This window comes from Meriones unguiculatus, chromosome 5 (assembly GCF_030254825.1).
Source record: "Meriones unguiculatus strain TT.TT164.6M chromosome 5, Bangor_MerUng_6.1, whole genome shotgun sequence".
NCBI classification, from domain to species: domain Eukaryota; kingdom Metazoa; phylum Chordata; class Mammalia; order Rodentia; family Muridae; genus Meriones; species Meriones unguiculatus.
In genome coordinates this window covers 131,236,438-131,263,669 of record NC_083353.1, presented here as the reverse complement: position 1 = coordinate 131,263,669, position 27,232 = coordinate 131,236,438, and the positions used below count along the sequence as shown (strand labels likewise).

Sequence of the window (27,232 nt, the reverse complement as noted above, 5' to 3'; positions counted from 1 at the left end):
CAGCTTTAGAGCAAGCTCTGGAGAAACAGCCCTTGTGCCCCTCGTCATGTAGATGTTGGCCTTTCGCATGAACTGCACGACCTGTTAGCCTGCCTGCAGAATGTTTATGTCTTGACTTAGCAAACATCTTAAATGAGTCCCAAACCAGACCTCGCTCCCAGATGGCACGCCACACTTAGTTTTTAAATTGAGAAGTGCCCGTCACAGGGTCAAAACAAGATCTGGAAGTAAAGGCCAGGTTTCTGTAATGAAAACGCCATGTTGGCCAAAATTATTACAAATTGACCAACTGACGATAAAGGTTAATGAAAAGCAGACACGCTTGGGGTGGCGGCTATGCCGCTGCCGCCACCATGGCTGCCCAAGACCCCCAAGCAAGAGGCCACTGGGAGGAAAAAGAGATGATGCCATAGAAGGTAGCCTTGGCCTACCTGTTAGCTCTGGGCCTGTTCACGCCTGGTCGAAGACCTAACCCTGCTGGGAAGGAATTGTGGACTCTCCATAAACATCTGCTTTCAGTCCACTTACATCCGGAACGCTGGGGCCAAAAGCCGTGGCTTCTCACTGACAAGGCCACAATAAAATGTACTGTACCACACAATAGATGCTCTCGTGAGAGGCTCACACCCCAGACAGAGACTCTGGGACTAGTGTCTATAGGTGGCAGGGGCAAGATTTATACTGCCATACAGACAAAAGGAGCAGCTCTGGGATGGCCGAGGCCAGTCTTGAACTCCTGATTCTCCTGCCCCCTGCCCTCAAGTGCTGGGATTTCAGGCAGGAGCCACCAGGCCTGGCTGAAACAACTTGTGTCTTATAAAAGTAACAGGATGTATTTGACATGTTTAGTGTTCCATGGAGGGAAAAACATCAGATAAATGCAAAGCGGCAGCAATATAAAATTTAGAAAGGATGCGTTTAATCTATGATTAAACTATGCGCTTTGGTCCTGTCCCAGGACATTCAGTGACTATATTTATGTAGAAGTGGACTGTTTAGACCTTAAAAATATAGATTTATTATATGAGGCTAATTTGGGCTAGAATACTGGAAACATTATGGAGTATTCTGAAATATTTGGGCTTGGTGATTGAATTTAAATTCCTGGGGTTTGGAAAGCCAGTTTGCGCTGGTCTCATGTGACTGCTTGCTGGTAGTCACTTGTGACTGGCGGGACCCAGTTAAAATGGCCATTTCCCTCCGGGTAGTCACCTGCCCCAGCTGATTCTTTTTGCTGCACCATTTTTAGTTTTTGGTTTTGGCCACCAAGCGGACGGATTGTGTGACTGCTCCCCTGTCACGTGCATATGGGGCCCAGTCACACCCAGAGGCACATGACCTTGAACTGTAGCTATTTACAACACTTTACCTCGGGGAAAGCCCATTTACTGACAATAAGAAGTCTGTCTATCTTAGAGTTAAGATGGGGCTGGCAAGATGGCTCAGAGGGTAAGGCTCCCGCCACCAAGTCTGATGACCGGAGTTCAATCCCTGGAACCCATGAGGTAGAAGGGGAAACCAACTCCTGCAAGATGACCCCTGACCTCCACAAGCATCCTAGCACACACAAGCAGAAAATAAACAATGAAAGACAACTTAAACTTTCCTAAATGACATATTTTGTCTCAAATAAGTATTTGCCGGAGGCCATTTAACAAGGAGTGAAGAAGTGAGGCAGCAGGCCGGGCCGCCTAAATTAAGGCCTGACCCCCAGGGCTCCCTGGGTAGGCATGCCCATTGGAAGTCGTATTAACCGCCATTTCTTTACATGTAAATTTGGAATGCTAGTTCTAACCCTGTCTTGGAATCATCATTACAAGGATTGAGAGCTGGGCTCTTGGAACAGCACAGCCACCCAGCTGGCTCTTGGTGAGTTACAGCATTTCCAGGGCCCTCCTGGTACCCACTCTGTCAGGCTTGTCTTCCGTCCTGTGGGAGGAAGGGCATAGGCTTGGTCTGTAAACACCAACACAAGCCCAGGTTGCTTAATTGTAATCTAGCTCCTTAAATACACAGAACCAGCAGCTCAAGGACAGAAGGAGGCCACATCCCTCAGCAAAGAGACAGGAGCACACATCGACGAGTCGAGCAAGCTGCTTGTCTCTTGGGCCACAGCCAGGCACTCAGGCCTGCTGGTGGCACCTTTCTTCCCAGTGCCCAAGTCCTCTGACAGCAATGGGCTCCTGCCGTAAAACCCACAATTTAAAACCAAGCGGCTGGTTTCACCCACGTGACAGGAACAAACTATCAATGAAGCAGGTGTGCAGAGTGACCTTGGGATACTGACAGCAGCCTGTGTGGCTGTCCTGCACAGCATCCCTGGAGGCTGGCTCTGTGCTTATGTAATCCCCAGGCTCGGGCTGCCCTGCTGTAATTGGAACCCGCTGTGGCTTTCCCAGTTGGTGGCTCTGGGAGGAGGGGGTTCTGTTCTGATTTAATGATGTCCCCTTGGCCTGAATGGTGAGGCCTGGCTGCTGCTGGGAAAGTACCTGCCACAAAGCAGCTCCATAGAAGGCCTGCAAGGCGCCTGCCAGCACATGACCTTCAAGGCTCAGCAAATGCTGGAGAGCCCTGAGAAAAGTGGGCCCCCAGAAGGGCAGGCAGGAGGGTCCACACCCAGTGCCAGGGCTGGAGGCAGAGTCCAGGGGAAAGCAGCACGTGCTGGCGGTCTCTGAGGTCTAAGATCAGGGGAATGTGTGTGTGTGTGTGTGTGTGTGTGTGAGAGAGAGAGAGAGAGAGAGAGAGAGAGAGAGTTTGTACAGAAGACTCCATCGCCATAGCATGATGACTTGCGCTGTCTAACAGAAACTAAATTCTCATAAAAAGCTTATGCCAGGGCACCCGGGGTAGAGGACTAAAAAGCCAGGCAGTGGTAAGCCCCTCCTAAAACCCCATTTCATTCCCTCTAAAATGTGGTGGGAAGCACAGGGGACACCAGCTGTGGCTGCTGGAGCCTGGATGAAGCTCTCTCTGGACAGAAGATACCACAGAGGCTGTCTGAGCTTGCTGGCAGCAGCCTGGCTGAAGGTCACCTTGAGGAGAAGATAAAGAGGCTCTTGTCTGTCAGTGTCTGTCACGGCGAAGGAGGGAAAGAGCTAATGAGGTCTCTCCGTGGGGCTCTACCACCTGGCTGACTCCGGCAGTCGCTTTTCTTCTTTCTTTCTCCTCCCCCACCCCTTCATTTATAAATCTAAGGTACAGATGTTGAAAAGCCTGGTAGGGGCTCTCACTGAAAGTGAGGCTTCACTTCTGCTGTTTGGGGGAATCATGAAGCAAGGCAGGAGGCAGGTGATTTCCATGACTGGAGAAAATCCAGGTTAGGGTGATCTTACTTCCTTAGCAAGCAACTTCGTCCTAGGTTTTTGGCTTTTTCTTTTCTTTTCTTTCCCTCTCATCATCACCATGCCTTGTTAGCTGGTCAGCCTCATCAAAAAGGAGCCTGAGAACTGGTGTCTGCTCACTCTTGCCTTCTTCTTTAAAAAAAAAAAACAACAAAACAAAACAACCCCTTAGATCAAAAAGGTGAATTTCAGAGCTGGAGAGATGCATCAGTAGTTAAGAGCACTGGCTGCTCTTGCAGAGAACCCAGGTTTGGTTCCCAGCACCCACACGGTGGTTCACAACCATCCTTTAAAGGGCGTGAGCACATTGCTTTTCATTCCACCATCTTTGAGTATATAACCTTCTCCTTTTCTCGTTCTTTTATCTTTCCTCTTCCCCTCTTCCTTCTCTTTCTCCTTGTCCTCTTCCTTCTTTTTTCTCCTCCTTCTTCTTCTTCCTCCTCCTTGAGGCAAGATCCCATGATACAGCTGGCTTCTAACTCAGTATGTGGCTGAGGCTGACCTTGAACTTTTGAACTTCTGATCCCCTTGCTTTCTACTTCCTGAGTTATGAGATTACAGCCATGTGCCACCATATGCCATTTATCTGGTGTTGGGTGTCAAATCTAGGGTTGCATCCATGCTAGGCAAGCACTGTACCAACTGAGTTCTATCTCTGACATTTTAAACAATTATTTTTTATCTTTGAGTTTTAAAATATTATTGACTTCCTCTTGGGCTTTACATTTCTTGGTGGCAGCAAGCAAAGAACACACTGAGAAGAGTAAACTACAGACAGCAAGAGACACATACAGAGCATTCTCCATTCTGGGCTAAGGCGCTGAGTGAGACCCACCAGCCATGACCTCTGAGGGAGTGTCTAAGCTCTCCCCACCTCTGAGGGAGTATCTGAGCCTCTCCTTGGAGATGACATTTGTGCACTGAAGTGCCTGAACACACTGCAGCCAAATGCCCTGCCCTGACAGACAGAAAGTTCACAGCAACGAAAGGCATATAACCGCCAAGCCCCATGCACAGCCTAGTGGTTTCCCAGAGACACCCCCAGCGTACCCCCCCTTTCTGTCTCGGTACTCCCAGCCACAAGGAGTATATACTCAGATTGTTTTATTATTGCAATGTTCCAAATATCCCAAGATATGGAAGCAGGCGCCCAGAGAGGCACCTTCCCTGGCCAAGTGTTTTGCTGAACTGGTGACTGTTTGATATTCCTTTTAGGAGATCAGAGGCCCAACCATGGAAAGGCCCAGCATTACCTCTGTGCCTGGACCACTGCTCTCCTGGGCTGCCTGACAGTGAGGCTTCCAGGGTCATCAGACATGCAACACCTTAAAACATACTCTTGTTGTAACCACACTTCTGTGAAATGGCTGAAAAGGGGAAACTTACTTACCTTCATAGAGAACTGGACACATGTCTTCTCATCCACTTGATATGAGACACAAAGCATGAAGAGTCCAAGGTAGGCCACCACACAGACCTGCAGCGGGGAGCGCAGGAGAGAAAACACGGTCGGGGCGTGCCAGGACCGCAACACCGCTCCAGCGCACTCCGCCAGAACCGCCCAATTTCCCAGGCCCTTCAGTTCATTTCATTTACGTGATTTGTGTTTGTCTGAGCTTGTGAAGCACAATTCTAAAGATGCAACGTTACTAGTTTTAATTGAGAATGTGTCTGTGTGTCCGCGTGTGGGTATGTGTACATGAATGTAGCATCCTCAGAGGCCAGCAGATGTCGTCAGATCCCGGGGAGCTGGAATGGCAGGAAGCTGTAAACCTCCAGCATGGAGCCGAACCTAGGGAGGTCCTCTCTGAGAACAGTGTGTGCTTTTAACCATGGCACCGCCTCTCCAGCCCAATGGAACATGGCTTTAAAGCAGAAAAGCCATTACTTTAGCCAGTATTTATCAAGGTCCTCTGTGCTCCAGGTAGTACAGAAGACAGTGCAGAGCACGGAAAATAAAATTCAATCTGTTTGGTTAGTGCATGTCCAGGAGAGGCCAAAACCAGCTCACATACTACTCAGAGGGAGGGCATTATCTGCCACGCGCCACTCGGAGACTTCTAAAAGGGTACAGAAATTAAGTCTAATAGGAAAATAAAAAAGGTTTTGCCTACAAGGTCGGCTTCAAAAGGCCTACTAACATTACAGCCACTAGCGGTATGCTGGAGCTCCTCTGAGGCTTCCTGTGTCTTGCTTCATGCCATTGTCACATAACCCTGAAAAGCAGGTGTTGCTATGACCCTGTTAAAAGAGACAGAAGGGAAGCCGGGAAGACTCAAAGCAGGCCTGGGGCACATAGAAAGCAGCCCGCTGACAGTGGGTGCTGTGGCCACAGCCCAGCGATGAGACAGTACAGGGCAGGCTAGCACAACAGACGAAGTCCCACAGGAAAGCTGTGACAAGACTCAGAGGAGAAAAGGCAGGGCAGAGATGTACGGGGGTGACAAGAAGGTAGCTTGGCTCCCCAGCAGAGCAGTGACATGGCCTGGGATACATTTCAAGAAAATAAGCAGAGATGCCTGGTGACGTGGTAAGGTACCAAGATGCTATTTCACCAACCTGAACAAGATTAATACATTTGGAGGCTGGGTGTGCAGGCCCACAGTTGCAATTTCAGCACACTGGAGGCTGAGGCAGGAGGATCACTGTAAGTTCCAGATAATATGTCTTTTTGTTTGTTTGGCCATTTTGGTTTTCAGTTTTCTTTTCCAGACAGGGTTTCTCTGGGTAGCTCTGGCTATCCTGGAATTCACTCTATAGACCAGGCTGGCCTCCAACTCACTGTCCCCCAAGTGCTGGACTCAAAGGCGTGCGCCACCAAGCCCAGCTCAGACAACATTTCTAAAGAGCCACATCCCTGGAATCGTGAAGAGACTCGACTGGGAAACAAACTGAGCCTGAGCGAGGTGGCTCTGCAGCGCAGGACACTGTCCTGGTGCCCAGTGGATGACTCGAAGGCTGCGCAGCCCCTGCTTCTAAGTCAGGGCGCAAGCGCTTTTTGAAAGAACTTGTAAAGCGTATTCCATCCTCGCTTGTTGATGACCTACAATGGCGGGCCTCGTAGCGCCTTCATCCCTGTACATAATACATCTTAATGGCATCCATTCACTGCCCCGCCCACTCCAATGACCCCCCTTCTCTTCCCAACCGGCCCCTCCCATTTCCACGTCTTTAAGTACATTTTTAAACATTCCAGAGGAGCATGAGTTTGACACGGGCTTGACTACATAGCCTCACGCAGAGGACCTGCAGAGCTGAAGCGGAGGAACAAAGCCCTTCTTCCCTTCATCAGCAGCAAGCCAGACAGATGTCCTCTCCTTACTCCTGTCACACCCTGAAACGCACGCCTGGGCTTTCTCCTCAGCTTCTGTCAGCGGGATCAAGATTCCTCCCCCGAAACTGTCTCTGTCCCTGGAGGCTGCTGGCTGAAATCTCAGTTGCCAAGATTGCCCTCCTTCTGGGGATGAGATCAGGACTGCCTGACCAGCATCTGAAAATTAATCACAGTTCCCCCGGCCCCCGAGAGGCCCCTTTCACTGGCTGCTATCCCGTGCCACCTTCACTACACCTGACCTCTGCCAACACACTGCATAGCATGGTAATGCCTGGCCACGCTTAACAACACGCGGCTTGCCCATCTTCTGAGCTCTGTGGCCTGCACAGCCGGTGCTGTGCTGTCCCGGGGCCCTGGGGACGGAGAAGCGAAAAGCGCAGTCTCACTCCCAGGCTGACCCAGCCGTCCAGATGAAAATGCCACCAGCGGAGGTGTGGACAGCACCTCCACTGTGGGGATGCACAGAGGATGGGACTGACCCGACACAGACCTGGCAGGGCTTCCTGGAGGAAGAGGGCTGAGCATACGATTGTCATGACCTATAAGAGGCAGCTGAAAGCGTAGGAAATGCCGGTCCAGCTACAGAGTCTTGTGAAATTAGAGAAGTGTCCAAGTTACCCACTTTGGAAAGAAACAACCTCAAATACACTTCTTTCCACTTTGGGATATCATTACAGGCTTGAGTCAGCTCCGCACAGGTGAGTGAGTTAGCGCACAGAGGCTGGTGGGGAGGTTCGTCTGCCCCACAAGCTTTGCATGAACTAACAATGCTTTTCCCCCTTCTTATCAATAGTGTGTACAAGGATGCTCTCGAAAAATTGTATGTATTGAATTCTTCAAGCTGAAAGCTTTCTGGCCACAGGGAAAGAAACTAGAGTTCTCATGCCAGACTGAAGGGCTCACTTCCCGAGCTGGCAGGGTGTGGACATGCCCAGAAGACGGCATGCTCCAATTTCCAGGCAAGGAGCGGAGCATGCTGACACAGATCTCCTGTCACATGAGGCGGGAGGAGGCCCACAGAGCGTGAAGTGGGCACTAGTGGGGGGAGGTGATTGAGAAGTTATTTGATGGATCAGACAAAGGTCCAGGTGGCCCAGCGGTATCACACTGCACAAAGCCCAGGGAGACACGAGGTCTGAACCTCAGTGCTGAAAGCCTGGGGGGAGGGGGGCCACCCGCCAACTGTATCGATGAGAAAACCTGGAAGGATTCTTCTGAATGGAAGGGAGAGAAAGACAAACCATTTTAGCCTATCTTCGGACACGTCTACTGTTTCTTTGCTTCTCAACCCACAATCTGTAGAGAGCTTTGTCTGCATATGGGGCAGGTCTGCTCACTCCCATGTGCGGGCAAGCTAAGCAGGGCCGGAACTCTCAGGATGTCCGGTCTGTTTTCAGATCCAGGGGTCCCGGATCGTCCCACGCAATGGCCTTGCGTATTTGATCTACTGGGCTGCAGAGGGGCCTGTTAAGGAAGTAGGAGCGGGAGGCAGGACAATGAAGTGAGGTGTGTGTATAAATGATTTTTTTTTTTAATTTTGCCATGGCAAAAAGGTGCCACCCAAACTATTCTGCAAACAGTGCGAATTATTGTCATTCCTCTCCCTCGTGTGTAGTTATGGTCTCACTATCTCCAGTGTATTTGTTTTCTTTCCGTTGTTGACAGAGCTGTTAACGGGGTTATGGGGGATACAAGCTTCTCCTGCCCAACACCTCTCATTGTTCCTCTTCCCTTCCCAGCCCATCGATCACGGGAAACCTGAAGCGTGCTCCTTCTGTAAGCATTGCGTGCTAAGAGTGTCCATCCAATCAATATCGTAACAAGAGGAACGGAACCTCTTCCCGTGGATACGCAGTCAGTGGACCACCCACGGAGGCACAGCACTGCGTCTCCCTGGACTTTCTGACAGAGGGTCGCTATAGACTGCCACCTACATTATAGAATTTAAGGCAAACATTTGGAGTCCTTTTCAACAAATGCCACATGTATTGCAGTCTATCAGTGTGGCGTGGTCTTCCTCAGGAGAGCTGTTAACACATAACGTGCCAGGAGAACAAACAGTAAGAAACAACGTCAGAGCTATTAAAGGCTGCTCATTGGATCAAGGTTTCAGCACTGCAGGGGATATGGGAGCATGGCTGGAGGCCTTTTTTCTACTCCATCCTCATTGCCACTTCCTCACTAGACAAGGCCAAGAAGCCTGGTTCAGAATCACCTTAGAGTTTGCTCCCATCCTCATGATTTCTGATTCGATAGGCCTAGGGCTGAGACCCAGCATCTGAATCCCTAACAAGTTCCAAGGCGGCGGCTGCTGGTCCTGGGGCCACACCCCGATAAACACAGGTCTAGAGGTCAACACGATCCCCAGGGCCCGCGCTGAGTCTTTCAGAACGGTGGAGCACTGCAGTATAGAGCGATTCCTTAGAGGAGTGAAAACAGTATTATTTTATAATTATAGGATTATTCACATCAGTATTATTATTGATGGCCCCATGGTGTGCTCAGCCCAGTGTGGAGTGCTATATATATATATAATTATATATAATATCTATAATTCTTCGCCCCATCCAGAGACTCCAGAATGTGAAACGTTAGGTGTCCGTTACTGCGAGATGAATTTTTAATATTCATAATGTATACACAATGAAAGTGTTGGCGCCATGAGACAAGTTAGAGCTTCATAATGCAAGAATCCTTAGAACTGGGTACAGAACACCCTGTCTTCATCACCACCTAACCACAACCTCAGGGAACAGCTCTTAACTACCAGTGTGTGTGAGACACGTCCTCCTGATACACGGACGGGAATCACCCACACCAAACCAAAGCAAAAGTAATCCAAAACTGGACCACATCTTCAGGGGTGTGACACCAAACGCTCAACAATGGCTCAGGGCTGCTTGCCACATTCGTTCATTTCCATGGAGTAAATTCTACCACAGCAGATTTCACAGCACCCAAGGGAGGCTGCTGAGCAAGAGCAGCACCCTGTACCGCAAGAGCAGCACCCTGCCAGCTTCTGTGAAACATCCAGGCTTCCTTCCCACACTCTGCTCCCACCACATCTTCTGTCTGCTGGAAGCATCTGCTTACCCAGTGAGGTTGCTTCCTTACCACATTTGAAACTAAACTGTCCCAACCTTTTAAAATTCCTGCAATCAGCACAGAAACTCAGTGCAAAGGGGCACAGGAGAGAGCCAAAGAGAAAGCCCACTACACACTTTATCTATGAGAGACATGGTACAAGGACCCCATTAGATGCTTAAGACAGCAGATTCATTCTATCTATCTATCTATCTATCTATCTATCTATCTATCTATCTATCTATCTATGTATCTATCTATCTATGTATCTATCTATCTATCTATCTATGTATCTATGTATCTATGTATCTATCTGTCTATGTATCTATCTATCTATCTATGTATCTATGTATCTATCTGTCTATGTATCTACCTATCTATCTATCTATGTATCTATGTATCTATCTGTCTATGTATCTATCTATCTATCTGTATATGCATGAGAAATATATCATGATACACATATGCACACCAAAGCATGGCATCATATTAATCACAAAATTTAACTTACAACAATATACTGTAATAAAATTATCAGTATGAATACTTTACTATGCCAAGACTATTAGTAAATAAAATAGCTATTTGGATATAAGCGCCATAGCACAAGGACAGTTGATTAGGTAGCCTGTATATCTGCTCAGTGGGTAATAGGTGGGTAGTTCATACAACATGGAAACACTGAAGAACGGGGCGGTTTATGCCCCTCATGAAAAAAGCAGCCAATACCATGCTCCCTTCCAATTATTAGCCAGATCCTTTATCCACTTCATAATGTAACAGTCATGAAACAGCTGTATTTTTTTAAACTATGTACTATTTGTTAAAGATTTTGAGGTTAATTGAATAGAATTTAAGTACAACGGAAGTGTGAAGGGCACCCTCCGTATTTGTCATCATAGTATCACTTTTCACTAGAGATTTAGGAAAAGCAAAATCATAAGGTGCAGAAAGATGTCTTCCACAATTGGATTACACACACAAAAAGGAAAAATAAGAGTCAAAACCAAGAAACACCAGGTCAGAGTTCCTTTAACACATGGAAGCTGATTGCTTGACTCAGTTGAAAACCGAGTATGAAAGTGTTCACGCAGCTAGAACTAACTGCAAGGTGGGAAAAGTGCATGAATTTTTATCCCACCTCTTTACTCCCAAAGTATCTTAGATACAAGTCTCCCCGTCTCCACCTGAGACAGAACCTTGTGAAATGCAGGCTTGCAAGTCGCCGTAAGGCTGAGACTAGCTTTGAGGTTGGACCTTCCTGTCTTTCCTCCTGAGTTCTGGCTGCGGGCAGGCACCACCGTGCCTGGCTTCAGCAGAGCCTCTGCCTTCTCAGCTCCCCCCTCTGCCAAAGGAAGCGAGGACGCTTTGTTGTACTGGTTAATCAATGGCTAACAGGAATGTAAAGAAGGCACCTGGGCAGTCCTTCAGACAGTGAGGGCACCACGGATCGCTGATAAATCATCAGCAAGTGATTACTGATACTGTCATTACCATGGCTGTCAGAGACCAAGTTCAGAGTCTATTAAAGGGCCCCAGTGTACAGACAGCGCAGCCAGGCTCAAAGCCGACACTGCTGGCTACAAGTACTGCATCTTCCCCTTAGTGTCCGTGAAAGTGCCCACTGGACACGCTCTTGATATCCACGCAGGAAAAGCCCGCGTCTGGATGATTTAACATTGTGCTAACAGGATCAATTTTCAGATCTTCAGTAAGCTCGCTGTGCAGTTTACCCCATTCCTTTTGTTTGTTTTGTTGTTGCTCCTGCTCTCCAGACAGTTGCACACAATCTGGGCTGGCCCCTAGCTCACTCCCCATCCTCCCGCCTCTGCTTCCTCAGTGGTGAGCTCACGAGTGTGTGCCGCATCTGTCTCCTAGCGCACACTCACGAGCATCCTAGGAAGTCACCGTTACTAGTTGTGCTTTACAGACAAGGAACAGACACCCCAGTGGGAAAGGCTGGTAGGCCACCATCACCAAAAGCAAGAGCAGACCACACCGCCTGTCTGAGCCACCACAGGGCACAGGGTCTCCCGGGAGGAATGCCGGCAGCCAGGGGCACAGAGCTCTGCAGAGCCTGCCAGTCCCTGCTCTCCTGAGAACGGCTGAGTCACGTGTAGCACTGGGGGTTCAGCTCAGCCGGGGAGACTCACTTACCCAGCAATCAGGGGAGAAGGTAATACTTGCTAACTTACACACTGTTTTAAAGACCTTTAAGTAATGTGCCTGGAACCGTGGCACGGATTACTCCATTTTCCCTCTCACATGGCCTCAGCCTCTGCCAGTAACTACTCTGAAATCCGAGCTGAAAATGAATAATGTATGTAAATGAAAGCTCCCTGTCACAGCTTAGACACAATCTCACTCTGCTTTGAACGAACATTCACTGTGCTCCTGCGGTGTACCATGGACTCTTGGAGGCCTGTGACGCCACCGTGAGGCGTCCAGACCCAAATCCTTGCCTCGATGGCCTTGAGTAGACAGGTGTCCTTGAACGAGAAAGGGGCTTGCAGTGGCCGAGAACTACAGACCACCAACACCTCCACACCCTTCTCTGACACACAGGACAGAGTGACAGGAAAAAGGCAATACCTTTTTGTTGACGGTACTTTTGCCTGGAAACACAAGAACTGGTCATTCTCAGCAAGTCCAGTGCTTCGCTTGCACGGCCTGGGCTCCGGCCTGAGCACACACACGCATTGGGGAACGTGGAGTTGCTTCTCACGCGAGCCTCTCTAGCTCCCTTCCTTCAGCAGCACAGATCCACCACACATTGCCCGAGACCTCACAGCTACGTGTGTGCCACGCACAGGCCGAAGGAACAGAAAACAAAACCTAACTGCCCACGGCTTCAGAGTAAGACGGGCAGCTGCCCAGCTCACGGCAGAGCCTCAGCACTGGGTCTGGGATTTCCAGCGTGTCTAGGACGTCGGCGGTGCCTGCTTCCTGCACTGCCGAAGGAGTTAACGTGAAAGGCCTGAGCGTAACACCCGACACACGCAAGGCCGTCAAGCACATAAATGAGCCCATTCATGCAGCGGCCTGGCCCACTCCTGCACGAGCCACCCGTCACACACCTCTCCAGTAGTGCCGGCACGAACAGCTGGCAAATATCTGGGCGATAGAAAACTTCTTTTTCTGCTTCGCTCTGTTGCTGCCATAAGCCTATTCATTACCAAATGCCCAGGAGATACCAATCTTAGTGACCACAGGGCACTCTGCGTGTCTCCGATTACCCTGTGATAATTTTATAGAGGCAAGCATTTATAAATGCTGGAAAAAGAAAAGCTGTTCAGTGGAAAAGAGTTTCTGGCCATACCAGATGCAAAATTAGTATTCTTCTTTTTGTCTTTGAAAACACTGTAGTTGCAGCCAGACTTGCTGCACAGACGTGATAGGTGCAAACAGAAAGACTGAAAACCATCCCAAGGCTCGTGGTTGACCTGAACAGGAAGCGATGGGGAGCTTCAGGCACAGGCATCAGACTTGGGACTTTAAGTATAATCTTGCAAAGAAGGTCTTGGGTTCACAGGTCAGGCTCAGAATAGCAGCGTCTTTCCTGCCCCACACAAAGCTCCGCAGGGCGAGGGCTGTGCAGCCAGCAACTGCGGCCGAGGTGCACCTCGCTTTCATGTGACTGGAGGCGGGCAGTGCCTGTCACCTGCCTTCAGACACCGCAGCCCCGGAGCACTGCCCACTCCCCTCCTCACCTTCGCTTTCTGTTTAAAACGCTCTGGAGCACAGGTGTCAGCAGGAAGGCGGAGCAGAGCACATTCTGACTGCTCACCAACCCTGCAGTTCCGGCTGACGGGCCGGCGGCTTCAGCTTTTCACTTCCACACCTTTCAGGACAGCTGGGGGGGGGGATCTGTAATGTTCACTTCATAAAGAGAACAAGGTTTCCGGAAGCACAGGCCAGCAGGGAGCTCTCTGAGTGGCGGAGGCTGGCCTTGAACTCCCGGCCCTCTTGCTGCTCTCCCAACGCTGGGACCGCGGGTGTGTGCACACACCAGGTATCTTTATTACGTTTACAAGAAGCAAACATTAGAGCTATAGGTCAAAACTGCTCACTAGAAGGCCAGTGCAGATGATAAATAATGCATGAGAGTGTGTCCTGGAAGGGTTTAGAGTCCTGCCTGGCGACAGCCAGAGTGACAAACCTTCAACCCGTCTCCCATTTTGCTCTTAGTTCTTGTCCTTTTGCCTGAAGAGTTTCTATTCGAGAAGCGTGTGTCTGGATTGCAATAACTGCACACACTTCACAATCAGTGTGTAAAGACATTGAAATTAAACCAAGATTAATAACAGAGCAATTTCCTTAAAATACAAAAGCCCACCCAGCCCACCCAGCCCACCCATGGATTTGTTAACTATATATCTCTTTATGCCAAATAAAATGTGAAAACAATGTTTTTGAGATCTCTTTTTTTTAACCCTAGTGATCCTTAGAGCACTATTGCCCACAGCAGTGACACAAAAAGGATTCACCTATTCTTGCTGTGATCAAAGCTCTCTTTGGCTGGGAATGAGGGACGAGCCCCAGGAGACCCGTTAGAACCAGGGCCAGCCAGCCTGACCACCTTCTGTCTATTCAATGCAAAGGGCTCCATCATGACTTGACACTTCCGATAAGCACAACTGTTTTTTCTCTAGTGTTTTCCACCTATGGGGCTTTGGAGCGTGCGCTGATGTGTTTGGCCAGACCTGTTACACAAGCACAGAGTTGGAAGGAGGCTGTGTTCTCGGCCCTGCTTCCCAGCACTGAGCGGTGCGGACTTCTACAGAGCACAGAGATGCCTACAGAACTGACAAAGATGGGCAGAAGTGTGCAAACTGGCTGGGTCAGGGCAGTGGAGCTGCCTACATCCTATGGATACTGCGTGTTTTCCTTGCTGCTCCTGCCAAAGGACGATTTCTGCAGGAAGACACACAGGAACCGTGCCATCGCTCAGTAGCCCGGCAGAGATGCTTCACAGCCTTGTCTGAAAACCGTTTGGAGTGACTCATCACTCTCTGCCAACCGCCTCCCCGGCTGGGTGCTTCGCCGACTCCTGGGAAACCCACATTTATCCCAGCGTCTGAGTTGTGGCAGAAGCCTCCAAACAGATGTCCTCGCTCATGGTGTCTTTGCACAGCGTAATACAGACTTGCGCGCTCGGGGGAAGGTTCACACTTCACAGGGACTAGTGACAAATTTTCCCAGTACGTCTCAAGAAGACTGAGTAAACACAGGCAACAGAATCTTGAAGCAACAAAGTAGGTGATGAATAAAAACCTGAGCTTAATACTAGAGGACAGAAACTGGACCTTTGGCTTTCCTTATCTGCCAGGGGAGGGGGCAGGGAGGGGGTGGGAGGCAGAGCCTCTCCGTTGTCTAAACTCCAGCCAAATTCATTTACTCTTTATGAGAATAAATAGCCATGTTCAAGTAAGTCCCCTACTTGAAAAAAACAAAACAAAACAAAACAAAACAAAAAGTAGCCTGACTTTCATTTGCTTCCAAAAATGCAGTAAGTAAAAATTTAAAAAAGTATTATATTCCTGGTATGATTTTTTAAAATTTTTTATTAAGATTGTATTTTTTATTTTATGTACACTAGTGTTTGGCCTCCATGTATGTCTGTGTGAAGGTGTCAGGTACCCTGGAATTGGAGTCACAGACAGTTGTGAACTGTCATGTGGGTGCTGGGAATTGAACCCGGTCCTCTAGAAGAGCAACCAGTGCTCTTAACCACTGAGCCATCTTTCCAGTTCCTAGTATTATATTCCTTTATAGAAAACTGTGACTCTGAAAGGTTAAGAAAATTAAAAGTCAATCCAAAAAAAAAAAAAGATTTTAAAAGCATCAAAATGTTTTATTTTGTATAATAGCAAGAACTAAATTATATGAAAACTCCTTATAAAGCAGTTTAAAATGCTGCATTAAATGTAGCAAATACCACTGTATTAACTAGAAAGGGAATTAAAGGAGTTGACAAGGGCAAAGGTCCTGAGGGGAGCCGAACAGTGGGGGAGGGTGTGGCTTCTCCCGGCTTTAACAGTTACACAGGCCCAGTCAGGGCTGAACATCTTCACAGACATGAAGATGGAACCAAGGAAGCAAGAGTCCCACATGTGCTAGAGCGGTTGTCCTGCAGCCCTGGGTGGCTTCGGGATGGCCGTGTCTCAGCCAATGAGGTATGAGCTGGGATGAGGGCTTTTAAACTATTTGCCTGATCCTGGAAAGATGGACATGAAAATGATCTTGATTAACACATGGCGGTTTCAATAAAGAAACTATGGGGTATGGGGAACAAAGGGCAAATCTTTTAGTTGGGGAGATATAAAAATCATATGAACTAATTACAATTAGATCTTGATCTTTAACGACATGTAAAGAAATAGTCACAAATTAATTATGGATGTTTGAATACTGATTAGTTCCTATTAAGAAATTTGTTTATGTGTGACATTAGAATTTGATTAATTTACAATCTTTACCATTTGACTTAAATATCAAAACATTTATGAGTAGAATGACAGCAAGACTGGGGTTACTTCAAGACGGCTGCGGGGGGTACAGTGGATTATAAGAACAGAGCAAACAAGAGGAACCATGAGCTGATAATTGTCAGAGCTGGGTGACAGAATCAGAAGCTCATCATGAAGTCACAGCTTTTTGACTTTGCTTGAATCTTCATGGTGAGTGAGCTAAGACCATTGGAAAACTGGGTAAAACCAAAGTACCCGGAAGACACAGGCACACAGACCCCACTAAGTTATCACATAACGCCTCTTAAAAGATGAACTGGCAAACCAAAATTAAACACACAGGGAATTGATTTATCAGTAAAGACCAGCACTTGTATTTATGTCCAGGTACACATGTACACACTCTAAAAACTAAACCAAAATCATTAAGAATTCCTAACAATAGGGCTGGTAAAAACATTTTACAGGTAAAAACAAAACATTTTACCTGTAAGCATGAGGACCTAAGTTCAGTTCCTCCCCTAACCCACAAGAAAAGAGCCAGATGCAATGGTACTTGCTTAGGATTTCAGCACAGAGGTCTGGGGATGGGTGGATCCCTAAGGCTTGTTGGTAGGCCAGCCTAAAATTTGCTGAGCTCCAAGCCAATGAGACTCCATCTCAGAGAAAAAGGAGGAAGAAGGAGGATGAGGATGGAAAGAAAGAAGGGAAGGCAGAGGAACAGGGAGAGGGAAGGGGGAGACAGAAGAACAGGGGGAGGGGGAGGGGAGGAAAAGGGAGAGGAACAGGTGAAGGGGAAGGGGTAGCTTGACACTCCGGGCTCTGACGTGAGAGTAGCACACTTGACAGAAAATCTCGAAACAACACAGCATATGGCATATGGAGCAAAGTGATAGGAGCTATCTTGTTGGATCTTTAAAACATTATCAAGCGGCTTCTCTGAATGACAACACTTTAAAAGTATAACAGTAGCACTGTTAGCCTAGGCTTGTGTTGGGGAATCTTCCAGTGTGAGGAGGTCAGTGTCCCCAGCAGCCCGCAGTCAGTCCTGCATGCCGCTCCCCACACAGGGCTAGCCAGACACAGGGCTTTTTGTGAGGCCTGTGTAAGACAGAGAGAAGGGGAGCGAGGCTTCGGGGAGGTCTGGACGTGGAAAAATCTGTGACGCACCGCATTTGGTGACCGAGGGAGAACTATTTACTGAGGGTTCTGGGACACAATCAATTTGGTCACCCCATGTTCACTTTTAAAATTATAGCTGGTCTCAGAGCCACCAACAAAGACCACCAGCCCTCGATAAACATCCAATAAGATACCTTTTCAGGATTGTTTAGACCCCTGTTTCAGAATCAGGCCAGAGGAGAGGCAGCAGCAGAACAGGACGCGCCCTCCTGAGGCGCGGGAAGCAGCCTTTCCTGCAGAGGGAAGTTTTCCTTTATGCTCTTGAATTGTTCATCTTGACACATTCAGCACCCTTCTCAAGGCCTTGGCCACCCTCCCCCCCTCGCCTCTCTCTCCAGAATTTGCCTCACAGGGACCTCAGCTTTCACGACAGACAGCCGAACAAGAGATAAAGTACAGCCTGGGCCTAATGGTCCGACCAGGGCCCCCTCCTGACACCACAGAAGGGCCAGGGGTGACATTCTCCCTTCGTTATCAGAGCGGCTGATGCATCAGCAATTCCCCTGTTCTGTCCCCTCAGGAGGGCCTTGATAACAGCTTAACCTAGAGGGGGTGGTAATGGCAGTGTGACAATGACTGCTCTCGGAGTGGAGAGGGTCTCCTCAGGGCTCTCACAGCCTCCCTCGGAAGGAGGGCAGCCCAGACACCAGGGCTCTGCTCCACAGCACCACAACGGAGCCTGTATTTCCCGTCATAAGTCACCTGACAGCCTTTTGCCACCTCCGAGAAAGACAGCGTGGGAGTACTCCTGTCAGCGGCCGCGAGGAAGGAGCTGTGGTTCTGCAGTGTTACCCGGTGAGCATCAACACTGGCGGACCGTCAGGAGAAGGCTGCGGAGGCGGCTCAGTATGCAAGTCACTGGCCCTGGACGCATGAGAACCAACAAGGCAAATCCAAGCAAGGCCAGGAGTCCCAATCCCAGACCCGGGAAGTCAGGGGACACGGTCGTTGGACCCCGCTGGCTGGTCAGGCTGGCCTGTTTGGTGAGTCCAGGCTCTGTGAGAGGCCTTGTCTCACTGTAAGGAGACAAGGCACTCAGTGTGAGCTTCTGGCGGTGCACACACATGTACACACAGCCAGAGGAGACACAGGAAGGTTCGAGAACCTCAGCAGTGGCTGTGCTCCCTGCCGGCCACGGTTTGGGAACAGAGCTGGGGCTGACTGCCCTCAACAGCCTTGAGCAAGGCAGCTACAAGCTACCTTCCCACCTCTCTCTCTGAGACGGCTCAGGATTGCACATGGCTTGGCAAAGGAGAGTCAAAGTCTGGTTGGGGTGTGCATGATGGACAAACAGAACCCCACAAGATGTCCTTGAACCCATACCTAAGTAGGACGATATCCAGGAAGTACACCTGGATGTGAGGCTGTGAGATGATGAGGTCTAGCATGGGGACACACTTGGGATTCATAACACACTCCATAAATCAAAATATCAATGGAATCTTCAGTATTTACGTCAAAAAACTTCAAACAAGAGCTGCAAATTATAAAGACAAGCTGAGGGGCGAATTCTCTTGAGTTCTTGAATACCAAGGATTTAGTTTATTTCCTTTGCTGTGATAAAATCCCCCTGACCAAAGCAACATAGGAGAAAGGGTTTATTTTGGCTCATAGTTCCAGATTGCAGTCTCTTGTGACAGGGACACTACAGCAACAGGAGCTTGAGGGGGTGTCACATGGCATCTATTGCCAAGAAGCAGAGGGAAGAGCCATATGCTGGTGCTCAGCTAGCTTTCTCAGTGCTGTACAGTGGGTTCCTGCCCGGGGAAGGTGCCGATCCCAGGGGGCCAGGCTCCCCACCCCCATTATGGCAATCAGGACAACCCCCCCAGGCGCTGTGGACCCTTTAAGTTATGATATGTAAACGTGTCTTTGTTTTGGTCCCAGGTGTGGGATGTGGGACTGATTCGGATGGTCCACATCAGCAGACTGCTTGCCTCATATGGGCTCTGAGAGGTGGGCTCAGAGAGGCGCTCTCTGCCAGCTGCAGACAGTTTAAATCTCAGGACTCTGGAGAAAGAAGAAACGCCAGAGCCCAGAAAGCGTGGAGATCCAAGAAAGAACAAGACTCCTGCTGCTTCCCCCCTGCAGCTCCTGTTGCTGCTGATGCAGAGAGACAAGAAGTTGGAGATCTGGAAAGAAGATTGGACTGGCCCCAAGGAACTGGATGATGACCCTAACCAGCAGGAAGCAGCTAAGGAAAACTGCGTCCCCTTTCCCACGAACCTTCTTTCTCGCCAACTGGTGTTGGGGTGCTGGAAGGGATTGGGGAGGAGAAGGGAGAAAGAGTATAAGGAACGTAAATAAATAGATTTTAAAAGTTTGCCAACAGCCAGGCATATGATCACAGATCCTGTCAAACTGCCAACATGAACCATCACACCAAATATGACCGGACTCCCTCACGAGGACGCAGGCTCCCCCAGCGGCTCACTGAGCATCTTCCCAAAGCTCCACTCGACTGAGCACACTCACTTCAGAAGCCAAGGTGTCAGCTGGTGATATTTTAACAGCATGGTCCTCCCTGGAGCACGGAAGGGCGGCAAGAATTGACTGCAGCCACTGCCACAGACGCTCCCGCCCCCAACCCTGCACACGGGCTTGTGAGAGCTGACGCAGCGGAGAAATCCTACGCTTACCCTCACAACTACTTGCACTAGTGGGATCTGTGTGACAGAAGTGCTCGGTCACTGCAGCGAAGGTGACGTCTCCCACACCCCACGACCACCAGGTGGCCAAAGCAACACAGCCCAGCTTCATGCTCAGTGCTAGCCTTACGGTAGCTCCCACCTCTCACCAAGAGGCTTCTTGCCCCGCAGAGACCACCACAGAAAACCACAACTAGTCAAGAGGCAGAAAACGGCTATCCTGGGGGCTCAGCTCCGGCGGATAGCTGCCCCCACAGCACAGTCCCTGCAGCCAAGGCTCAGGGGACATCTGAAAGGATTGTAAGGGTCAGGAATCTGCAGCAACATAGCGTGGACGACAGGAGAGCGACACCCGCGATACCTCAACAATATGGCTTCCTAACCAAGACCCCAACAAGGACAACACCAACAGACATGTTGTATGTCTACATTTGTGCACATACATGTAAAACATATACATCTGTGTAACAACAGCAACAAGAGAAAAAGAGGCCCAGGATATGAGGGGTCATAGGATCGTAGGAGCAATTAGAGGAAGAACAGTAATGGGATAAATGATGTAATAGTGTTTAAAAAAAAAAAAAAAAAGCAAGCTCTTTCGAACGTTTTCCTCAGGCATGAGCTCAAGCTGCCCGGACCCCCTCCACACACACACACGGTATACACTGCATAGTCACTCTCACAGCTGAGACTTTTCACTGGCTGTTCTAGGAAACCCGAAGGCCTTCAGCAATCAGACAAGAAACACACTTGTACGTCACTGAGCAAAAGTGCAGCTCTCGTCAGCGGTAGTGACACAGACTTGTAATTCCAGAACTGGGGAGGTGGAAGCAGGAGGATCAGAAATCCAGGGCTAAACTGGGATATGGGAGACCCACAAAAGATGGCTAGCAAGATGGCTCACAGACTCTACGCTAGCCATCTTTTGTGGGTGTGACGTATTGTTAGGGGGACACACAGCACCCCAGTCGGTAGGGGGTAAATAACACATTGCTTCTCTTTTATTTTGACCACCCAAAAAGTCTATGCACTAGAATTACCCTTTCAAAAACATCAAAACTCAAATAATCCAGACGTTTCCAATGACTGACCTTCTGGTAAGGGTTCTGAACAGAACGTTGCCACAGGAAAGGATTTTAAAAATATGCCAGAACCTACCATTTCCTCACTATTGAAGGAAGCATCCTCAGCTGTCTCTCACTTTTCTGGGCTAATGTGAAGCTAGATGCGGAGGCAAAACTTTCCCCACATAATTCCAAATATCTTATGACTTTGTGCAGTCCTAACCTCACTCTTCTACTCCCAGAATTCTCAAGTAATCCATGCTATTTTCATATACTCATTAAAATTAACTTGTGTATTTGATGTGAGAACCTCACATGGCTGTCAAGCTAGTTTCTCACTAGTTTCTATTCTACGTGCTCCGCAGGGATTGAATCAGCTCTGTAGTTATTATTCCTCGGTTCTATCAACCCTGTGACAGTCATGTAATAAAAATTATTTCCCAGTGGTACTTGAGGTGCTGTATTGGGTTTGGGAACACATATTAAATCCCCAAAATGAAAAAAAAAGAATTATCATGCAGTGTGTTTCTAAAAATATTATTCCAGATATAATTTTTTAAATGTCACAACTCTCATGTGGAAACTGACAGTACCGTTAGCTCTCTGACTTGATGAAAGGTCTATGGAACCTCAGCCGAACCTTCCACTCTCCCAGTTTTTCTTCCTGGCCGTGGTGGATCCCCTCAGCCACAGCATGCATCTAGCGTCCTCTAGTTATGAATCATAAGTAATAACACCTCAGCCGGCTTGCTATGTGCTCCAGGTCTACTTGTAAATTTCACAGTAAACTCTCACAAGGCCCCTGGTGCCTACTCTTCTCTCTTAAGATAACCAGCAAACTCTCTTCCCTTGTGTGGTCTTCAAGCAGATTTGAAACTTCTGAACCCTCCTGTCTTCCTAATCCCTCAGAGAAATTTGAGTGAAATATTGAAATCTGAGTGAAATATGGAAATTCCTTCTCTCTGTGTGTGCATGTTTTAAGACAAAGTTGTGTGGTCTGCCTGTAACTTGCAATCTCCCTGCCTCAGCCTCCCGAGTGCTAGGATTACTGGCATGTACCACCAGGCCTGGCATTGTTCTTGAAATGCCAGACAGGAATTTTGATCAGTTCAGATTCATACGATGAATGTCATGACTGGTGCTGAATACAGGGAATATGGTTCCCTTTTTTTAAGCCCTTGCCTTAAACTCTCTGACATGATCCACATGCCGCAAATCCCAGAGTTTGGGTTCCAGTGAGCAGGACATGGGGGATGAAGAGGCAAGGTATGAAAGCAAAAGAACACAGCAGGAGGCAGCACGCGGCAGCCACCCGCAGTCCAGCACTCAGATCGGGTAAGTCCGCCAGCCTGGTCTAACTCAGATCGGGTACGGTCCGCCAGCCTGGTCTAACTGGCGAATACAGGCAGCTGGGTCCTAGGTACAAGAACGTCACAGCACCCTGCCGGGAGCTGAGAAGCAAGAAGGGGCTCTGAAGTGGCTTCAGGGCAGAGAGGCCAACGGAAATAAATCTCTGCCAGGGCACTCTGCGCGGTAAATGGGCAGAATCACTGGGGTAGGTTTCTTTTCTAATGGGCAGTATTCATTACTGTCAGATGCGATAAGGGCTCCATTTATCAGCAGCTGGCAATCTCCCCCAGCTGTGAGAATGTCATTTTAGACTCCTGCAGACACCCCTAACAAATGTTAAACAGAGAAAAATAAGCCCAAGGTGTCTAACTCCATTCAGTGAATCCCTAGTCCTGGGTTCCCTTCACTGCAGGAGGAGAACTGAGGAAATGGCTTGGGCATGTGGGACATGGAGGCAAGAGGGTTGGGAGTTCAAGGCCAGGAGACCCTGTCAAACAGGAAATTAAAATCTAGAATGATGATCTGGTTCAAACACTACCTGGGAAAAGAAAGCCTCAGCACGAACTTCTCTTTCCCAGGTGCTTTGCCAGCAGCAGCCACATTCGTCCTCAGAGAGATGGTTTCTCTTCCTAGTCCCATTGGCGATTTACAATCTCTGCCATCTACAGAGGACTCTGAGCCTGTATCATGGTCCCCATCCAGCCTTTTCCTGTCCTATCCAGAAACCTCCGGTCACTGAAGGGACCAGTCAGCCTGATTGGGTGTGAGTGGAGTCAACAGTTACAGATAATCACTGCAGAGGAGAGACAGGAGATACCTACTTGGCTTCCTACAATTCCACCAGACTGAAATCTGTGAGCAAAAATCACCCAGGGCCTTTTCAGTCTGTATGCACAAGGTCACTGAGCAAAGCACACAGCGCTGGTCAAAAGGAGGTCACCTGTGTAGATTTAGCCAGAAATCCAGATTGTCCCAAGGAAATGCCAGCACCCAAACCTCAGGTTAACAGGCAGCCGACTCTCAAGCCAGAGGCAGATCAACAAAGGCAGTCAGTACATGCAGACAGTGTGGGGGCCTCAGCCTGCATTCCAGAATGGGCGTGGCTCTGTGGGCTTTGCTAGCAAGCCTTCTGCAGGGCAGCTTTTCAGGGTCTCCTAGGACATACCAGACTAGAATCACTCCTCATCCAAGAGGGAAATGACCCCTGGGAGAATCCTTCCTCATCGTCAACCTCCACAGAGATTCAGAATGTACTGGGCCAATGTCCTGTTGCTGAGGCTGAGGAATGGGGACGTGGCTAGGCACAGACTGGTGAGGTGGCCAAAGTGGTGTCTCCTTCGGGGCTCAAGCTGATCCGTGACACACAGCCTCTCAAGGACTGCTCTGCCACCCTGGAGCGGAACCAGGGTTCTCCAGCCCTGAAGAACAGCACCAGCAGTGCCTGCTCCACTAAAGCAAGAAGCAGAGCAGCAGCCGCCAGCGATGGGCTGGCTCTGAGCCCAGGGCTTCGCCAGCGATGGGCTGGCTCTGAGCCCAGGGCTTCGCACATTTTAAGATGTTGGTTCTTCAAGATGAACCCAAGGGCCGGGACTTCTTGTCTTATCGACAAAGGACGAGAAACCGGGGCTGGCGGACGGCTCGGGGTGAGCCGCTCTGATGCACAGGTGTATGGGACTGAGGCCTGATCCCTGCACCCGAGTAAAAAGACAGGGGTGGCGCAAGCATCCGTGACCCCACCCCCGCGTGAGCAGAGACGAGACATCCTGGGGGCTCCGAGGACAGCCAGGCTAGCCCAAGTGGTACGTTTTGGGGTCAATGAGAGACACTGTCTCAAAAAAAAAAAAAAAAAAAAAAAAGTGGAGACATGATTGAGAAGACACGACAATGTTGCTCTAACTGCCCCAAGTACGTAAGCATGCATACACTAACAGACAGACAGACACACACACAAACCCCCAAGGCTCCCCAAACTGAAAACCTGAGGCATTAAGTAACCTGCCCACAGTTATTGGGCAAACACTGTTTGAGCCAGGACTGAACCCCAGGTGCGGTGTTTACACACCTGCCGTCCCCGCCTGCCTCCTGTCTCTCCCTCCCGGGCGGCTTGGAAGAGACCACCCACACTCAGAATGGTCAGGCCAGCACAGGGCCCCTGTGTCTGAGAGAGCGGGGCTGGCCTCCCTCGGGAGGCTAGGGACATCTCTGCTGGACGCGCTCTGCTGCCAGGGTCTCCGCTGAAAGAGAAGCCATGCAGGCCCACATGCTATGGGTGAACGTCATGGAACGAGGCTGAAGAAGACACGAGGGAAAAAGAGAGCCCTCGCTGTGTAGACCGGCCTCCGTGCCACGCCCAGAAAGCCGTTCGAGCAGCAAACACCACAGGAGCGACTGACTCACAGAGCTTCGGGATTTGTGCGCCTTAAACATTACAACAGTTCTGTCCCTATCTGCCTCATTTCTTCGGAACTGGTCTTTTTGGAGTTGAAGTAAAAGCTGGTATTCAAAGCCAGTTTCACTCCTTGCTCTTTCCTCTGGCCTTGTCTTCAAGGACAGACATTCCCCCCCAGAGTTATGTTGACAGCCACTGAGGTGACTAAAATATCCAGTATGTCTAAGTGAGAGGTTATTTTTAAAATCATTTGGCTTAGAAAACTCCAATCACGATAATTTCAAGGGAATTCTCAGTACACAAATTAAACATTTTAAATCACTCTGCAAAGACTTATGAGTTTGAATAATCTTAATATAAAAATATCTACACCCATGCATATGGATCAGACGTCTTCAAGTTCTGTCCCATCCGAAACTCTGTTGGGGGTTTCTCTGGGCAGCCAGTAAGACGCGCTGGAGGGCGGAAGGGCGGTGCCGGCCGCCACGTCTACGTTCTGGGCTCGAGGGTGCCATTTACTTTATCTTAGCTGGCTTCCTCCGGTCCAGAAAGGAATGACAGTCCCCGCCGTTTGGCTTTAGATAATCTGGCATTAAAATGGCGAGCCAGAGTGTGCTACAAAGAAGCCAGCGGGGCTGCCTCCTGACCTTGGGCGGGGCCAGCCTGGCTGCTCTACCTTGAGGACTGGCCCGAGATGTGGAGGGCACTGAGGAAGCCCGGCCTGTTCTACCTTAAAGAACCGACACAGCAACTCAGGACGCTGCGTCCGACGTTAGGGCTGTCCCAAACGCACTGTGCTGCAGCCGCAAGCTCCGGCCGCCTGACCCTGAATCAAACTTCGGCTTGTTGACTCTCAGTCCCTGCCTTAGAATGCCATTTCACGCGCCCTACAAGGAACTGTAGCTTAACAAGGCCAGTGTGTCACCTCCGGGCTCAGGGTCTGCTGCCCTGCTTTCCCCAAGATGAGCTTCGCTTTGTGCTGCTCATGCAGACACGGGGCCTGGGGTCTGGGACGGGGGCGGAGCCACCCACGGCGGGCCTGCGGTTGTCTTTGAGGCTGTGCAAGATGACAACAGGGCCCTCGGAGGAGCAAGAAGCCCCAGGCAGGAAGGCCGGAATCCCGAGTCCAGCCTCGCGGCGGGGAGCCCCAGAGTACCCACAGTCAGCCTCCAAGCAGTTAGGGGCGCAGCTGGGGAGGGGCGCAGCTGGGGAGGGGCGCATGCAGCTGGGTTAGTCTCCACTCCGCCGTGCGGCTTGGCATGCCCGCCGGCGCTTAGGCAGAACAGACTCGATGCTTACGATGATCCCAGCCCAGAACGGAGTGTCTCTGACTAGCAGGGAGGGGCTGATGCTCGCCATGAGGAAGCCCAGCACGGTCACCGCGATGCCCAGCGCCAGCTGCAGCAGCGCCAGCAGCAGCGGGAAGCGGCAGCCGCAGCAGGTCCGCGCCTCCTCCTCCGTGCTCTCGGGCGCCCCGGGGCCCGACTTGCGCCCCATGTTCTGGCTGGTGGTGGCTGCGCTGGGCCGCGGAGCTGGGCCTGCCTGGTCTGCTGAGCCTGGGCTGAGCAAAAGTGGAAAACACTCGCAGGCCACGAGCCGACGAGGGGGACCCGAGGGGGGTCGCCAACTGCCAACGCTTAGGGACCTGGAGCCTAGGGCCGTGTGATGGGAATGGCAGCCTGCTTTGCTTTTGGTTTCCAGGACCCAGTGCAAGGCGACGCTGAAACCGGTTGTGTTTAATTAAAATATCACTGACTACAAAATAGACTCGGCGATCCCAAAAGCTGTGGAGCCACCGACAAAAGTTAAATTGTGCCTGTTTTGTTTTGTTTTGTTTTTGTTTTTGAAATTGTGCTTTTTAAAAAATCTGTAATTCAACTGACAAGTGAAGGAGGGAGGGAGGAAAGGAAGAAAGAAGGGAAGGAAGGAAGAAAGAACAAAAGGAGCAGTGAAAAAAATTAAGAAAACAGAAAAGAAAACACACACACACACACACAGTTTTTCTTACCAAGGTACTTGCTCCTGGCCAGTTGGACGATTGGCAGGCCAGCTGCAGACCGACTTTGATCCCCAGAACCCACAGTGGAAAAAGAACTCAAAGTTGAATCCCTGGCCTCTGCACATCTGACGCTCACATCATACACAGCTGCACACGATAATAATAATTACTAAATAATCAAAATTTAACAATGAATCGTTGGTAAGAGGTTGGGCTAACTGTACACCCCTCCTGGCTTGAATTTTTAAAAAAGATTTTATTTTACTAACTTTTTTCTCTCCTTCCTTCCTTCCTTCCTTCCTTCCTCTCACCACTTTACAACCTGATCCCAACCCTCTCCCTCCTCTCCTTCCAGTCCCACCCTCACACCC

General features: G+C 49.6%; 1 protein-coding gene across 3 annotated transcripts in view; it reads right to left on the bottom strand.

The window, feature by feature from the left end:
• The window catches only part of Sspn (sarcospan), a 56,377-nt gene that overhangs the window by 4,567 nt on the left and 24,578 nt on the right, over positions 1-27,232 (bottom strand). The window contains exons 1-2 of one of the 3 annotated variants that reach the window (XM_021653400.2): positions 26,162-26,587; positions 4,732-4,818 (exon numbers count right to left, since the gene is read on the bottom strand). In XM_021653400.2, the coding sequence (XP_021509075.1) occupies positions 4,732-4,818; positions 26,162-26,359 (285 nt within the window). In that variant the 5' untranslated portion in view covers positions 26,360-26,587. The other 2 variants (XM_021653402.2, XM_060384483.1) reach the window with 2 other exon arrangements.